This window comes from Oryza glaberrima, chromosome 10 (assembly GCF_000147395.1).
Source record: "Oryza glaberrima chromosome 10, OglaRS2, whole genome shotgun sequence".
Classification (NCBI taxonomy): domain Eukaryota; kingdom Viridiplantae; phylum Streptophyta; class Magnoliopsida; order Poales; family Poaceae; genus Oryza; species Oryza glaberrima.
Genome location: NC_068335.1, coordinates 3539102 through 3556519, shown reverse-complemented (window position 1 = coordinate 3556519; position 17418 = coordinate 3539102). Strand labels below are relative to the sequence as shown.

The following is a 17418-nucleotide window of genomic DNA, read 5'->3' as shown; positions in this document are numbered from 1 at the left end:
TTCTTCGGAAGTTCTTGCAAGACTACATGACAGAAAAGCAGATGACACAAAAATTATACTGCTTTGCTATCATGAGGCTGACTAAAATCAAGCACATCTAAGAAATAACTATGGAAAAACACCCTTTGGATCTGAAAAAGGGAAATAGTTGTTCTCCGTCAAGAAAATTAGTAAAAACCAGGAGTCATCAAGTTAAGGGTGTTCTCAGCACAGTTAGTTTTAACTGTTCAGTAGTTAATTTTAATCTTCTTTTCTCTTGTTATTTTACAATTCTCACAAGGTTTTCTGCAAGTACCTGCATCAGCTATTTACCAGAGCTACTATGGCTGAAAGAGCAACCAGACAAATTCAGAAGGAAGATATTTTTTTTGCTATAAGAGTAGCGCATAATTACTACCCTGAGTCCCTGACTTCATTTGTATGTTTCTCAATCCCGGCCAATCGATGAGTATAGGGTGGAAATATTGAAGTAAAGTCGTTGCCCATTTGGCCGGGATTTCAACCGAATCAAATGAGGCCTAAAAGTTCAGAATATGTTAAAATAGTCTGAATCCCAACTACTATATTCAGCTAACTCCTGGTGATTTGTGAACCTCCTCTCTGCTGTAACTGAAGCCTGAAAATACTGTAGCTTATCTGATGATGGATATATATACACCAGCTGTAAATGTAGCCTGCAAATTCAGTCTGTAATGGTTTTCTTTAATGAACATGATGCTCCTTTACTTGGTAGGTGTACAGGCTAAATCTCAATCAAGTAAATAGTGAAAACAAACTTGCCACTAACCACTAACTGAATGTATTAGAGATGCTCCCGTTAGTAAAAATCAAACTTTTTCCGTATTTTGACAGACAAAAGGACCATAAATAACAAGTGAAGTTTATCAGACCTTTCCTCTTTGTATTATAGTATTATTTCAACCAAAACTCCTGTTGAAGGCTATGATTAGATTCAGAAGTTCAGAACTAGGAACACCCACTGACCCACATACTCACTGACTCGTGTACTCAATTGGCACAACTCCAGCTTATTGACATCCTAGACTTATCTTGACTGAATACTTACATGAAGATAACATATTTTCATCTTCTTTTCCTGCTATTCAATAATCACAGTGATCTGCTAACAAGTATATGCTTTTCACAAACTACAAAACTAGTCCCTTTTCCTGAAGATTAACAAAAAAAACACTCAATTTTTAAGATAATGGGAATAAAACCCGGCCTCTACACAAACATGCATGGCTGTACACAGCCACAAAAAACAAGCATTCATGAAACATGATTCGACAAGCTGAAAATTTCATTGAACAAATTGAATAGGATTTCATAAACATGGTTACATTGACAACCAGAGAATAAAAATACATCGATTGCATCAATCAACATCATCAGTTCTAAGTTACAGATTGACTGACAGACTACAGTCTTGTCTGCCTTCTTCAGTCCCCCCAATGGCCCAATCTAACCAAACAGAGGCGCGAAGCCGGCGAAGTTTGCCTTCTTGGGCTCCTCGGCGAACCACCGGTGGTCCAGCGCCTCCGCTGCCGTCATCCTCTTCTCTGGGTCGAACGCCAGCAGCCCGGAGAGGACCTCGCGCGCCGCCGGCGAGAGCTCCGGCAGGACATCATAGAAGAGCTCGTTGAGCTGGTCGTCCAGGTTGGCGGACAGGTCGGCGAGCAGCTCCTTCTCCTCATGTCGCCTCCGAACAGCGGTGCGCCGGTGAGGAGCTCGCCCATGATGCACCCCAACGCCCACATGTCGACGCCCGGGCCGTAGCAGTGGTTGCCGGCGAGCTGCTCCGGCGAGGTGTAGGGCAAGGTGCCAACCAAACACTCCTCGTATGGCTTCCCGGCGGGGTTGACGAACGTCGCTGAGCCGAAGTCGCAAACCTTGAGGTCGCCGAAGCTGTTGAGGATGTTCTCCGGCTTGATGTCCCGGTGGATGACGTGCGAGGCGTGCATCTTCTTGGCGGCGCCGATGAGCTGCCGCATCATGAAGCGGACTTGCTTCTCCGGCCGGGCCCTCGGTAGCTCGTCGCGGAGGCTGCCTCCGACGAACTCCATGACGAGGAAGACGTCCCCGGACTTGGGGTCGGCGACGACGTCCTTGATCTGGACGATGTTGGGGTGGCCGGTGCACGCGTGCTGGCAGGCGGCCTCGACCCTGACGGCGTCGAAGTCGCGGGCGCCGTGGGGGAGATGCTTGAGGGCGACCTTGTTGCCGGTGCGGCGGTGGCGCGCCATGATGACGACGCCGGAGGCGCCCTCGCCGACGACGTCGAGCTGCTCGTAGTCGTCCACGCTCGCCAGCGCGTACCTCCGCGGCCTCTTGGCGGCGGGAGTAGTGGATCCGGTGGCGGTCGGCTCGTCGTCCGGCGCCGCCGCGCGCTTGCGAGAAGCCGGTGGAGCAGGTGCAGGTGCGGGTGCAGGCGCCGCCATGATTGGGAATCGGAAGCAGAGGAGGAGGAGAGCGAATCAGCGAAGCGATGGATGGGGAAGAGAGGAGATGGAGGCGTGGATTTATACGCATCGGACGGTCACGACGCCGACTCCGACTCGTACTCTTTCTTTTTTTTTTTTTTGGATTCGGACTCCGACTCGCACTTGGTGAGTATTAAGGAGGCGTGAGCGTGACGTTTACGTTGGTCACGAGGGCGTTACGTGGCACAACAACACTCTGAAATCAATCCATTTTTGGCACGCGGACTCCGGTCCAACTCCGACTCGTATTCGCGAGAGCTCCCCGGCCATAAAGCTTCGAGGCCGGCCGTCCATGGCCATTGCCATCCGTCCATTGTCGCAAGCCCTTGGTGATGTTGTTCGCATTCTCATCTGTTGCTACAGCTAGCGATATATCAAAGCTCTTACCTCTTGGACAATATATTCACTAACATTGGGTATTTGGGTGCTGTCAGTTGATTTTTGAGCACTTAGTCGAGGCGTCTTGATACGGCGTGTTTTGCCACCAGAAATTTGTTAAATGATTTTTTAATAATCATTTTGGAAGGGTAATACATGCCGCTTTTTTAAGAGAAACATAGTACAAACACAATAGTTCATATACACACGCGTACACTTATCCATAGAAAACATATTCGAGAAACTGGACCAATGATATATCTTCAAATTAGTGAAGTCACCACAAACGCCTCGCTATTAATAGGTACGTCGCCTACTACAATAATTAGCCGTAAATATGAAATCATGTCAAGTTTAGGTCTTAAACCTAGGTGGGTAAGTTCCACCAGTGGCGGATCCAAAAAATTTTGTAGGCCTGGACAAGTTTAACAACAAATATATATATAGTATACACAAGTCTATATAAATCCATAGATCATTTCAGTTGCTTTGCTATTTTACGCTAAGCCGTTAGTTAAGTATGTATACTATATATACTGCTGCTGCTTCAATTCATAAGGGGATTAGAAAGATGATTAGCAAGGTAATTATGTTTAATCCAATAGGGTATGGTTGCATGCAGCCAGCGGAGCCCGGGCAGCTGCCCAGGGTCGCCGGGCCCTGGCTCCGCCGCTGAGTTCCACCGTACGTAACTAACCAACCACGCTCACTAATTGCAGATAACGTGAAGTCCCTCTTCCCTCCCCTTAACTCCTTTTTTCCATATATTATTTGAGATAAATGTAGTATATAAATAATTAATAAACTATTGTAACTTTTAAATTATATATACAATTTTTTTATTCGACCACAATTATATTCTTTATTATTAAATCGACCCATATTTACTATCTTTTTATTTATAAAAAATAATAAATATTATTTCCATCCACCATTTGCGTTATATCTGACAGAAAAAAACACGAAAAACATAGGTTACAGTGTCATATATCACGTTATAATCATAAATAACTAAAATTAGCTCTAAGATGTTTAAAAATAAAGTTTACTAAATTATATTATTTACCATTAACTTAATCTATATTAACTATACTTTAATCTGTAAAATAAAATTATATTTTAGGTCATATTTTTATTCTTTGTCTGTAATCCAAACGGACATGAAAATTATAAAAAAATGACAGTATGGAGCATATATCACTATATTCTTTATCGGTTATAATAATATGTACCACTAAACTGGATTTACAATATCAACGAGAAACATGTCATATCTTTGCGCTTTACATGGCATTTGAGAATTATAACAAATCGTGAAAAAACAATTTAATGATATGGGTAATATCATCACATAAATATGCTTACTATGTAGGGTGCACTTTATTCGGTCCATATCAGTTCACAAATTTACACGACTGAATTAGATTTACAATATCAACAAGGAGCAAGTCACATATGGGGCCTTGCATGGCAATTGAGAATTATAACAAATCATGACAAAAATTAACAATATGGATTATATGATCATATAAATATACTTATCATGTGGATTCCAATCTATTCGGACTATACGGGGATAATCTAAAATATCAATTCTATTTACCAAATCATGTATAAGTTGTACGTTTTGTAGACTACAGCATGAACAATAAGTAAAATAACGGATGGAGTACACGTCGTGTTTTCTCCCCTTGATTTCTATTAAATATGTATGGTGTGTGGGTATTTTGTATATACTAAGTTTGGTTAATTAGGGAACATAAACAATAATAAAGTTATATATGAGAATTCATTCATTAAAAATACACTTCATAACAAGAACTTACTTAACAAAAGTGTACTTTAGTCTATGGTGTTTAAATATTTATAAATTCTCTAAACATACTAATTATTTCCGCTCTTATTTCAAACTAAATTCATTTTCTCCACATATTATAAGAGATCATATTAGAAAAAAAGAGGAGGGAGAAGAAGTAAATAGAAGTCTGCCATTAAACAGATAAAATAAAGACATCTATAACATACAAGAAAATTTGTTGATTAAGCTTTATAAACTCCAAAAGTAAGATATGCTAATTTCTAAAAAAAAGACACACATGGTACACGTAATAGTTCCATATGAAGCAGCACTATTGTTACACGGTTTAAATAATTTTGGTTTAGAATTTATATGTTGAAATAATTAGAAGATAAAACATTCTTCTTGCAAACCTGTGTTGAGCGTGACCTTGATGAATGAGCTGGTGACTGTGCAAATTTTAGTTAATTTTATGATTATAACGTGATATATGACACTATAACCTATGTTTTTCGTGTTGTTTAGTACCTAGTCTTAAGAGTGGGCGGGGCATGCCCTGTCTGTCAGATATAACTCAAAAGGTCAAATCGTGGATCAAAATAATATTTATTTTTTTTCTAAATAAAAATATAGTAAATATGGATTGATTTAAAAAGAATATAATTGTGAGACGTTCACAACAATCTCAAACAAACTATTGATAAAAACATGTTCAGAATAGAGTAAAAATATTTTAAGAAATACTCATCCACATATAAGTATTCATAATTAAAATTCAAGCAATATTAAATAAGGTGCCCCGCGCATGTGCACAAGCTACCTTTCTACTTTCATACTAAAATTTCATTAACCTTACTATAAACATTCATATATATATATATATATATATATGGTCAAACGGGCCTCTAGACCCAGCACATTATATTATATTATATACTAAATGTATATTAAAATCCCTATAAACATTCTCAAACTACCACGTGATGTTCTACAAATGCTTTTAAGATGTCATGTGACGCTCTAATAAGTTTCAAAGAAATTATAAAAATTCTGATAAAAAAGAAAAATAATCTAACCATTGATTATTCTTTAAATAGGTGGACCCGATAATTTTAACCATTAGATTTTAAAAAAATCGGGTACCCCACCTCCACGGCTCCACCCCCACCGTATGTAACCACACACACATGCATACTCCTTCACCCTCCTACTCTCACCTGGGATCCCACTCTCCTCTCCTATTTAATTTCTAGCTAACTTTTCCTATTTTCTAGCTAACACAAAATATATAAAAAAATAACAATAGCTAAATGATCATGACTATCCTCAATTTATTTGATTTGCTGTGTTATTGATAATTAAATACATAATCCAAGATCCATATTGCCCATATTTACTATATAAAAGTTAGATAATTTGGTTGTTCTGACTACAAATATTTGAGCAAAATAGAACTTTGAAAACGATGAATAAATTCAAATATGTGTCTAAAGTCCAGGTTCAATCACCACCAAGAAGCTTGAAACCGTGATACATACTCTGAACTCGATAGAAGAAGAGCAACAAGACATTATTAGCCAGGTAGGCACCGACGGCAGCGGTAGAATTAACTCCCACGAGTTCTTGGGCCTAATATATAGGGGCCAATTCCCTACATGCCCATGTAATTTCACCCAGTCCCTTCTACGCCCCTGAAATTTGTTTGATCTCTTATATACCCCTGAGTTTTTATTCGAATCCCTTATATACCCATTCCGTTAGTTGACCATTAGTTTGACCGTTAGTAATTATAGAAATTAATTTATTGTCCTTGGTATATTGTTAAAAGCTAGAAATGTTTTATGTGTAAATTATTTGTGATGTGAAAATCAATAAGGAATAAATTACTAAATATTTGTTATGAATTTTTAAAAATAAAACATTATTTCATTAAAATAAAAAAGATTTATTGTAAAAAAAGTTCTGCATAAAATTTGAAAATTACTTTTCAACAAATATTTAGTGAAAAAAGATTCGTTGTGAAAAAACAAAGGGGGTGTAATTAGTTTATCACAAATTAGAAAACAAATTAAAAATTTTTAAATAAATTTCAGATCAAATTTGATGAATTTCGTATATCTTCCCAAAAAATTAAACCTAAATAACATTTAGTTTTTGCTCTTAATTTTCTGATGAAACTAATGTATGGATTTAATCATAATTTTTAAAAAATAAATAATAATAAGTTTTATTTTTTAAGTTGGGCATTAAATGATTATATTGCTTGTATTTTGTATAAGTTAATTTTTTCATATGAAAATTTATTGGGTAGGTACCACATATGTATAGGATGGGTAATATAGTCATTTTAAAATATTTAACGGTCAACTAATGGTCAACTAACGGAGATGGGTATAGAGGAGATCAAAATGAAAACTCAGTGGTATATAAGGGATGATGTCAAATTTAGGGGTATTGAAGGGATTGAGTAAATTTTCAGGGGTATATAGGGAATTTTCTCAATATATAGCGTGCTACATGATTAGGTGAAGGACAATTACTAAGAGGAGGGGAAGAGGGAGATGTTCCGCGTCTTCGACAAGGACTAGAAAATGGCTTCATCTCTAACGCTGAGCCCCGCCATGTTATGTCCAATACATCAGGAGAGGCTCACTAATAAGGAGGTCGACGAGATGATCCATGAGACTGGTGGTGGCAGGTGGATCAATTACAAGGAGTTCGTAAGTAAATTCAGAAAAAAAAAACAAAACAAGCAATTTGATTAAAATATACATTAAAAATAAAATAATCATTAAAACTATAAAAAAATACAACAATATTCCACATAGAATATAAAATATCAATAGTCCTTATAAAAGTACGAGTTATAAATAGCTAAAATTTAGAATAATAAAATAAGTATTAAAAGAGAAGTCTAAACACAACACGATATGAGATTAAGTACAACTTAAAATCCCTAAAAAAACAATTTAGAATAAAACAAAATTTTGATTTGAATACAAATTCGAAATTAGAATCAAATCACTAGATTCGAGATACATTAAATATTTATTAAAGAACTTTTCTATCTTTATTGATTCACATGCATAACGAATTGCATATATATGAAGCAATTAAAGAGAGCGATAGCAAGGTGGGAAAAAAATACATTTATTACAGTTTGTCGACATTTCTTTAGAAAAAAAAGATACAATGAATACTCAATTAAAAATAGATAAAACCTCACTTTTATTTCAATTTATTTTGTTAGAACTATTTTTCAAAACAAACTAATACACATGCCCGCGCGAATGCGCGGGCTATCTTCCTTGTTATTTAAAAAGTTAACATCCTTTGACTGCATTTGAATAAATTTTACATATTCTCTCATTAACCACCTCTATATTAACACTTCATATTTAAGATGGTTTCTCTCATATATTGGCCACACAACACCTTGTTCATATCCTTGCCAGAGTGAGCAAAATAAATTGGGTCGTTGTCAGTGAAGAACATAGGTGAGAACAAGTGCTAGAGCCATCAAGATGTATCCAATCCCCTGGTCGATCGCCTTGCCGTCCGGCCGGCCGGAGCTCCGACGTCGGCGAGCGTTCGCCGCGTGCATCGCCTCCGTCGCCGCCTCCCTACGCGCCGCCGGCGAGAGAACGGCGGCGAACATGAACAAGAAAAGCACCAAGGCATGCGCACCTGAAGATGCCATATGTATAGAGAAGATGATGATGATGCGAAGAGAAGAGTAAGAGTAAATGGATTTGGAGATGAGTAGTTTGCTGGCTACTTGGTAGTGTGGTTGATGGTTTGTGATCCTCAGGAGGGTTTATATTTATATACATTATGCAGAACAGAGACTAAGTAAGACAGCAGTTCATGATTAGTCAATTCAGATTCAGTCATGGCTGGCTCTCCTGCACGTACGTCTGTCTAATCGTTCTCTCTTTTTCTTTTTTTTTTAAAAAAAGGATGATTGTTTGTTCATTTTTTTGTGATTGGAAAAGAAGTCAGAGTCATGAAAAACATGAATCGCATGCTTTAGTTTTATTCAGACTCCTGCACGTACTGTCGCATGAAACAGAAACAATCCAAATACACCAAATCCTATTGCTTTCTTATAACATCATCGTGACACACACTACTGCTTTCCGCTTGCAGGATCTTGAATATCCTGACACCTAAAACTTCAGCAACAATATGGAACACAAATTCATCGCACAAATCTTTCTAATAAGATTCAGCTTGGAATAATAGATCATGACAGGTGACAGGTTTAGAACAAAATTTTTTTTGTTTCTTGGGGCTCATATCTGCATCTGGGTTGATGATGTACTGGTGATGTACTGGATCTTGTGGTAAAAAAAAAATAATAAATTTAAATGGAGACAGTACACTTACGTTGAAGGTGGACGTTCATATTCTTTTTAATAATGCATCACTCCAAATAATCTGAAGGAATTGATAATGTTCAGTCTTGTAGCTGCTTGGTTTGTGCTTCACTTCAAAAAAAGATTCTCCAAAAAACTTGATAACTTCTTGATATAACCCTTTCTCACAATAGAACTACAAGATTCAAGAATATTGAACTCCTAAATAACTATGTTCTTCAGGGACACATATCACCTTGCCAATTAATTAGATGATCTTTCCTTCTAGGCATACCTCTCCAAAAGAATAGCCTTTTTCCCTGAAAAAGCAATTGAATTATTGTCTGATATGATGTATTCCAATAATCATACATAAACGATTTCCCTTAGATTATATTGAAGAAAAATGAGATTTCAAAGAATCAATTAAGCCTGGGCTTCAGTTGGGAACTGTCCAGTTTCAGGCCTGTGCTAGTTTCCAGATTTTTGTACAGTCATTCATGTTTGTAGGAGGTTCATAATGGGAGAAATGCATTTTTTTGGAAGGATGTTTGGTGTGATAGGGTGCCTCTGAAGGTTCTTTTCCCTGACTTGTATGAGATTAGCTATGATCAGGGGGCCACTGTGAATGATCTGTATGAGGGGGGTGGTTGGAAGCTAGATTTTAGAAGAAATCTTAACCCTATGAAGGAGAGTGAGCTCAACAATTTGAAATCTCTGCTCAATGGGTGTCACCTGGATGGGGAGAAAGACCAACTAATCTGGCCACATAACAAGAAGAAGCTATTTTCTACTAAATCCATGTATTGAATTTTGACTTTTGGAGGGGTTAAGGATACTGATATGTGGGAGATTTGGAAGAGCAAATTACCTCTGAAAGTTAAACATTTTCTTTATTTAGTGGGTAGAGGGAGATTACCTTGTGCAGAACAACTGGTTAAAAGAAAATGGAAGGTGGTGATGAATTCTGTAAGATGTGTGGAAAAACTTAAACTACTAACCATATTCTGTTTAAATGTCCTTAACGTGGTTTACTTTAATTGGTGAGGTCTGTTGGGCTGTGTGGCTCGTTAGGAATGATTGGGTTTTTGAACATAATCTTGTCAAGTCCCCTTCGCAAGTGGTTTATAAATCGATGTCTTTTATACAGAAGTGGTGCGCATTGCTCAAGGAGGAAGACTGGGAGCTGCTGGGGAGTTGGTGTGAGGCAATCAGGATGCAGCTGATTCAAGTCAGGCCCCAAGTGTTGCCAACGTCTCTGTAATTGAAGTAGCCTGCTTGTCTGCGGCTTAGTTCCTGTGTGGGTTTCTCTCATGTTTTGCCAAGAACAGCGATCGAAAAGCTGGTTGTACCAGGTGTTTGTTTTCGTTTTGTCAGTTTTTTTTTTCAGTTTTGTATAAGACTCTGTTTTGCTTAGGCTTTCTTCTAAAGCCGGGATCAATATATTGATCTGTTCTTAAAAAAAAAATCATAAAATCATGTTTGTAGGGACACACCAACCTATTTTCAGTGGCACAGAGGGACAAACGGTTCCAACAATTTCAAAACACTCGGTTGCAACAATTTCAAAACAATCAAGATGAAGAGCACTCTCTTAGGACAATTAGTTGTACTGCTATGCATAAAAGCAGACCTTTTTCTTCAGAAGTTTTTTGCAAGACTACATGGCAGGAGTAGAAGACACAAAAAAATTACACTGCTTTACATGTTATGAGGGTGGCTAAAATAAAGCACATAAAAGAAACAACTATGGAAAACACCCTTGGATCTGAAAAAAGGAAAAAAGTTGTTCTTCGTCCAGAAAATTAGTAAAAACCAGGAGTCATCAAGTGAAGATTGTCGTCAGTACAGTTATTTTTGGCTGTCCAGGGTTAATTTTAGTCTTATTTTTTCCTTCTTTTTACAATTCTCACAAGTTTTTCTCCAAGTATTTGCTTCAATTATTTATTACCAGGGCTATTATGCCTGAAAGTGCAAGCACACAAATTCAAAAGGCAGATATTTTGTTTTACTACCAGACTAGGACATAATTACTACCCCAGATCCAGTTTACCCTGTGTCCCTGACTTCATGTGTATGTTCCTCAATCCGGGCCTATCGATGAGTATAGGGTGGAAATATTGAAGTAAAATCGTTGCTCATTTGCCCAGGATTTCAACCGAATCAAATGAGGCCTAAAATTTCAGAATATGTTAAATAGTCTGAATCCCAACTACTATATTCAGCTAACTCCATGTGATTTGTGAACCTCCTCTCTGCTGTAACTGAGGCCTGAAAATACTGTAGCTTATCTGATGACGGATTATCTAAAAAAAAAAATCTGATGACGGATATATATACACCAGCTGTAAATGTAGCCTGCGAATTCTGTCTGTAATGGTTTTCTTTAATGAACATGATGCTCTTTTACTTGGTAGGTGTACAGCTCAATCAAGTAAATAGTGAAAACAAACTTGCCACTAACCACTGACTGAATGTATTTATGCTCCCGTTCAGAGTAAAAATCATACTTTTTCCGTATTTTGACAGACAAAAAGGAAATAACAAGTGAAGTTTATCAGACCTTTCCTCTTTGTATTATAGTATTGTTTCAACTAAAACTCCTATTGAAGGCTATGATTAGATTCAGAAGTTCAGAACTAGGAACACCCACTGACCCACAGACTCACTGACTCGCATACTCAATTGGCACAACTCCAGCTTATTGACAACTTATTGACACCAGCTTATTAGACTTTTGTTGACTGAATACTTACATGAAGGAAACATCTTTTCATGTTCTTTTCCTGCTGTTCAGTAATAATAACAATGATCTGCAACAAGTACAACAGACTCTGCAACAAGTCCCTTTTCCTGAAGATTAACAAAAGAAAACACTCATTTTTTTAGATAATGGGAATAAAACCCGGCCTCTACACAAACATGGCTGTACACAGTCACAACAAACAAGCACTCATGAAAATTAAGTCGACAAACTGAACATTTTATTGAACAAAGAAGGCCTTGAAATGCAATCAACAAATTGAATAGGATTTCATAAACATGGTTACATTGACAACAAAATTACATGGATTGCATCAATCAACAATGACTGACGATGATGAATGATCATGCCTAATACAAGACTTGAAATCAACATCATCAGTACTAAGTTACAGATTGACTGACAGACTACAGACATGTCTTCAGTCCTCCCAATCTAACCAAACAGAGGCGCGAAGCCGGCGAAGTTTGCTTTCTTGGGCTCCTCGGCGAACCACCGGTGCTCCAGCGCCTCCGCCGCCGTCATCCTCTTCTCTGGGTCGAACGCCAGCAGCCCGAACAGGACCTCGCGCGCCGCCGGCGAGAGCTCCGGCAGGACATCATAGAAGAGCTCGTTGAGCTGGTCGTCCAGGTTGGCGGACAGGTCGGCGAGCAGCTCCTTCTCCGTCATGTCGCCTCCGAACAGCGGCGCGCCGGTGAGCAGCTCGCCCATGATGCAGCCAAGCGGCCACATGTCGACGCCCGGGCCGTAGCAATGGTTGCCGGCGAGTTGCTCCGGCGAGGTGTAGGGCAAGGTGCCGACCAAACACTCCTCGTATGGCTTCCCGGTGGGGTTGACGAACGTCGCCGAGCCGAAGTCGCAAACCTTGAGGTCGCCGAAGCTGTTGAGGATGTTCTCCGGCTTGATGTCCCGGTGGATGACGTGCGAGGCGTGCATCTTCTTGGCGGCGCCGACGAGCTGCCGCATCATGAAGCGGACTTGCTTCTCCGGCCGGGCCCTCGGTAGCTCGTCCCGGAGGCTGCCTCCGACGAACTCCATGACGAGGAAGACGTCCCCGGACTTGGCGTCGGCGACGACGTCCTTGATCTGGACGATGTTGGGGTGGCCGGTGCACGCGTGCTGGCAGGCGGCCTCGACCCTGACGGCGTCGAAGTCGCGGGCGCCGTGGGGGAGGTGCTTGAGGGCGAACTTGTTGCCGGTGCGGCGGTGGCGCGCCATGATGACGATGCCGGAGGCGCCCTCGCCGACGACGTCGAGCTGCTCGTAGTCGTCGACGCTCGCCAGCGCGTACCTCCGCGGCCTCTTGGCGCCGGCCGCCGCGGCGGGAGTACTGGATCGGCTGGCGGTCGGTTCGTGGTCCGGCGCCGCGGCGCGCTTGCGAGATGCCGGTGGTGCAGGTGCGGGTGCAGGCGCCGCCATGATTCGGAATCGGAAGCAGAGGAGAGGAGATCGCGAAGTCGAGGAGGAGGAGAGCGAATCAGCGAAGCGATGAATGGGGGGGATCGGAAGAGAGGAGGATATGGAGGCGTGGTTTTATAAGCATCACATCGGACGGTCACGACGCCGACTCCGATTCGTACTTTTTTTTGATGAAACCGAATAACCCACCGACTCGGACTCGTCGCGTTGCCGCGCCCACGCGGACTCCGATCCAACTCCGACTCGGATTCGCGAGAGCTCGCTGGCCATAAAGCTTCTAGGCCGGCCGCCCATGGCCATTGCCATCCGTCGTCCATTGTCGCAAGCCCTTCCATTTTCCCTCCTCTCTTGGCTCTTGCCGCTCTCGCCAAGACCTACTCGGCGCCTTTGCTTGCATGGCCGCTGCCGTCGCCATTGCGTGCAAGCGCCCAGCGCCCGACGGCGGCGACGCCTTCCTCGCCGCGGCGTCGCCGTGTTGCAAGAAGCCCCGGCCGCTCTTCACCAGTATCTTCAACTACGAGTATCTCCACAAGCTCGGGGCGGGCAGCTATGGCGTCGTGTACAAGGCTCGCGATCGCCGCACCGGCGAGACGGTCGCCGTCAAGTGGGTGCGCCCCCGGCGTGGCCTTGACCACGGCCAGCCGGCCAACCTCGCCGCGTTCGCCAGCGAGCGCGACTGCCTCGCCGCGTGCCGCGGATACCCGTCCGTCAGGACGTCGCCTCCAACCCTTCCAACTGGGACTTGTTCATCGTCATGGAGTTCGTCGGCGCGAATAGCCTCCGCGACTTCATCGCCGGCTGCCCCTTCTCCGAGGGCGAGACGCGCGCGCTGATGCGGCGGCTCCTCGCCGGCGTCAGGGCGATGCACCGCGCCGGCATGGCGCACCGCGACATCAAGCCGGGCAACATCCTCGTCGGCCCGGGCTTTGCGCTCAAGATTTGCGACTTCGGGATGGCCACGACGGCGCCGCCGCCGTACGAGCCGTACATGGTCGGCACGCTCCACTACAACTCGCCGGAGCAGCTCACCGAGAGCGGGCTGAACGGCAAGTACGACGCCAAGGTCGTGGACATGTGGGCGGCGGGCTGCGTGATGGCCGAGCTCCTCACCGGCGGCAGAGCGTTCACGTCGGAGACGGCGAAGGAGCACCTCCTGGAGCTGGTGGAGCTGAGAGACTGTTGGAATTAATGAATGGGCCTTAGCCCACTCGAAGATTAATTCTTTGGAAAATCACAAAAAGCCCACCTCATGGGATGGCATGCATGTGGAGTTTAGTACCACCTTGTTTATTCTAGGAGAGGGGGACCTCCTTAAAAGGGAGGATGCACTCCTAGCCATTTGAAGCATGTGTGGTGGAGAGAAGAGGGGAAACACACGCGCGCTCGCTCGCCTCGCCGGGCAGGTGGCGCGCGTGCACGACGTACGCGTTGAATGGTCCGAAAAATTGGCTCCTCATCCTTGCGCAGATGCAGCCTCCTTTTGCAGTTTTGTTTTGCTGCAAATTCGGATTCGTTTTTGTTTTGGAAACGTTCCGAAAAATCCGGTGCGTGCAAACGGCATGGAGTTCGGATAAGTTACGCGCGACTTATCCGGTTCGGTTACGCGCAGTAGAGATCGTGCGGGCGCCCTAATCAAGCGACCCTTCCCTTCTCTATATAAATTGACCCGCCGTCTTCACGCAACACACGCGAAATCAATCTAGGGTTTGCCTCCTACTCTGTACTGCGCCGTCGCTCGTAGACTACTCCATCTCGCTCGCCGGCGTGCACCGGCGATCGGGAGAGCAGGTCTCCGGAACCTCTGCCTTCGACATCCTGCACCGGGAGAAGGCGGCAATAAGATTTTTGGGAAGCGCTTCGCGCGACTGCTCCCTGTTCGTTCGCGACGGCTCGTCTTCCTCTTCGCTCGCGTGTTTCGTGCCTTCGTAGACGCCTGCGAAAAGTTTCGACCAAGCAGCCGGTCTTTCCGTTAACTCGGTACGTGTTCAATATGTTGCGCATATTTGATCTGTTCATGTTATACTGTGTAGTTTACATGTGTAGATCTAATGATGCGTTCATGCTAGTTTTCATCTGTAATGTCATGATTTGTTTATGGAATAGATTAAATCATTATATGCCTATAATCTCAACAATCCAAAAACCTTATTGTAGGCACTGTGATTTTACTATGGCTGGTTTTGCCGATGCACTGAGGCCGGATAAATTCACCGGTGTGCATTTTAAGAGATGGCAGATCAGGGTCACTCTGTGGCTGACAGCTATGAAATGCTTCTGGGTGAGTACTGGCAAACCTGAAGGAATTCTTACTGCTGAACAGCAGAAGCAATTCGAGGAAGCCACTACTCTCTTTGTGGGATGCATTCTTAGCGTTCTTGGCGATCGTCTGGTCGAGGTGTATATGCATATGACCGACGCTAAGGAGTTGTGGGATGCACTGAATACTAAATTCGGTGCTACTGATGCTAGCAATGATCTGTATATCATGGAGCAGTTTCATGACTACAAGATGGCTGACAACCATTCTGTAGTCGAACAGGCTCATGAGATACAAACCATGGCTAAGGAACTCGAACTCCTTAAGTGTGTCTTACCCGACAAATTTGTGGCCGGGTGCATTATTGCGAAATTACCTCCATCTTGGAGAAGTTTCGGTACTGCACTCAAACACAAGAGACAGGAATACTCCGTTGAGGGGTTGATAGCATCTCTTGATGTTGAGGAGAAAGCTCGGGAAAAGGATGTCGCGTCTAAGGGCGATGGTGGGCAGTCTAGTGCCAATGTTGTGCACAAGGCCCAGAACAAGAGCAAGGGGAAATACAAAGCTCAGCAGACCACCAACTTCAAGAAGCAGAAGAAGAACAACAACAATCCTAATCAAGATGAGAGGACTTGCTTTGTGTGTGGTCAAGTTGGTCATCTGGCTAGGAAGTGTCCACAACGCAAGGGGATGAAGGCACCTGCAGGGCAGACTTCTAAGTCTGCTAATGTGACTATTGGCAACACTGGAGATGGAAGCGGGTATGGTAATTTACCTACTGTTTTTTCAGTTAATCAGTCTACTAATTGGTGGGTTGACACTGGGGCCAATGTATATGTTTGTGCTGACATCTCATTGTTTTCTTCTTATCAGGTCGCACGGGGTTCCACCGTCCTAATGGGGAATGGGTCACATGCTTCTGTTCATGGTGTTGGCACGGTAGATCTGAAGTTTACTTCGGGAAAGATCGTGCAGCTGAAGAACGTGCAGCATGTCCCTTCTATCGACAGGAATCTTGTTAGTGGCTCCCGTCTGACTAGAGACGGATTTAAGTTGGTTTTTGAGTCTAATAAAGTAGTCGTGTCTAAACATGGGTATTTTATTGGTAAAGGTTATGAGTGCGGAGGCCTGTTCCGCTTTTCCCTTTCTGATTTCTGCAATAAGTCTGTGAACCATATTTGTGGCAATGTGGATGATGAGGCTAATGTTTGGCACTCACGTTTATGTCATATTAATTTTGGCTTGATGTCTCGGCTTTCCAGCATGTGTTTAATTCCTAAGTTTTTCGTTGTCAAAGGTTCTAAGTGCCATAGTTGTGTGCAATCAAAGCAACCTCGCAAGCCTCACAAGGCTGCCGAGGAGAGAAACTTGGCACCACTAGAACTCCTACATTCAGATCTTTGTGAAATGAATGGGGTGTTGACGAAGGGTGGAAAACGATATTTCATGACGTTGATTGATGATGCTACTAGATTTTGCTATGTGTACTTGTTGAAAACGAAAGACGAGGCTCTAGACTATTTTAAAATTTATAAGGCAGAAGTTGAAAATCAACTTGACAGAAAGATAAAAAGGCTTAGGTCTGATCGTGGTGGAGAGTTTTTCTCGAACGAGTTTGACTTATTCTGTGAGGAACATGGCATCATACATGAGAGGACGCCTCCCTATTCTCCCGAGTCTAATGGGATTGCTGAAAGGAAGAACCGCACACTGACTGACTTGGTGAATGCCATGTTGGACACCGCGGGACTGCCTAAGGCATGGTGGGGGGAGGCATTGTTGACCTCAAATCATGTGTTAAACAGAGTTCCTAACAGAAATAAGGACAAAACACCATATGAGATATGGATTGGGAGAAAACCATCACTTTCTTATTTGCGCACGTGGGGATGCTTGGCAAAAGTCAATATACCAATAACGAAGAAGCGCAAACTTGGACCTAAGACTGTGGACTGTGT

The 17418-nt window shown here is 42.7% G+C and overlaps 2 protein-coding genes and 1 pseudogene across 2 annotated transcripts; 1 reads left to right on the top strand and 2 right to left on the bottom strand.

The window, feature by feature from the left end:
• Positions 1–1452: 1452 nt before the first annotated feature.
• Positions 1453–2441, bottom strand: LOC127753414 (putative cyclin-dependent kinase F-2; annotated as a pseudogene).
• Positions 2442–12216: 9775 nt separating this feature from the next.
• Positions 12217–13200, bottom strand: LOC127785611 (putative cyclin-dependent kinase F-2). Its single transcript, XM_052313007.1, has one exon. The coding sequence runs from the start codon at positions 13198–13200 to the stop codon at positions 12217–12219; it is 984 nt and encodes a 327-aa protein (XP_052168967.1).
• Positions 13201–13595: 395 nt separating this feature from the next.
• LOC127752670 (putative cyclin-dependent kinase F-2) lies at positions 13596–14389 on the top strand. Its single transcript, XM_052278075.1, has 2 exons — positions 13596–13903; positions 13978–14389. The coding sequence occupies exons 1-2, from the start codon at positions 13596–13598 to the stop codon at positions 14387–14389; spliced, it is 720 nt and encodes a 239-aa protein (XP_052134035.1).
• Positions 14390–17418: the final 3029 nt, after the last annotated feature.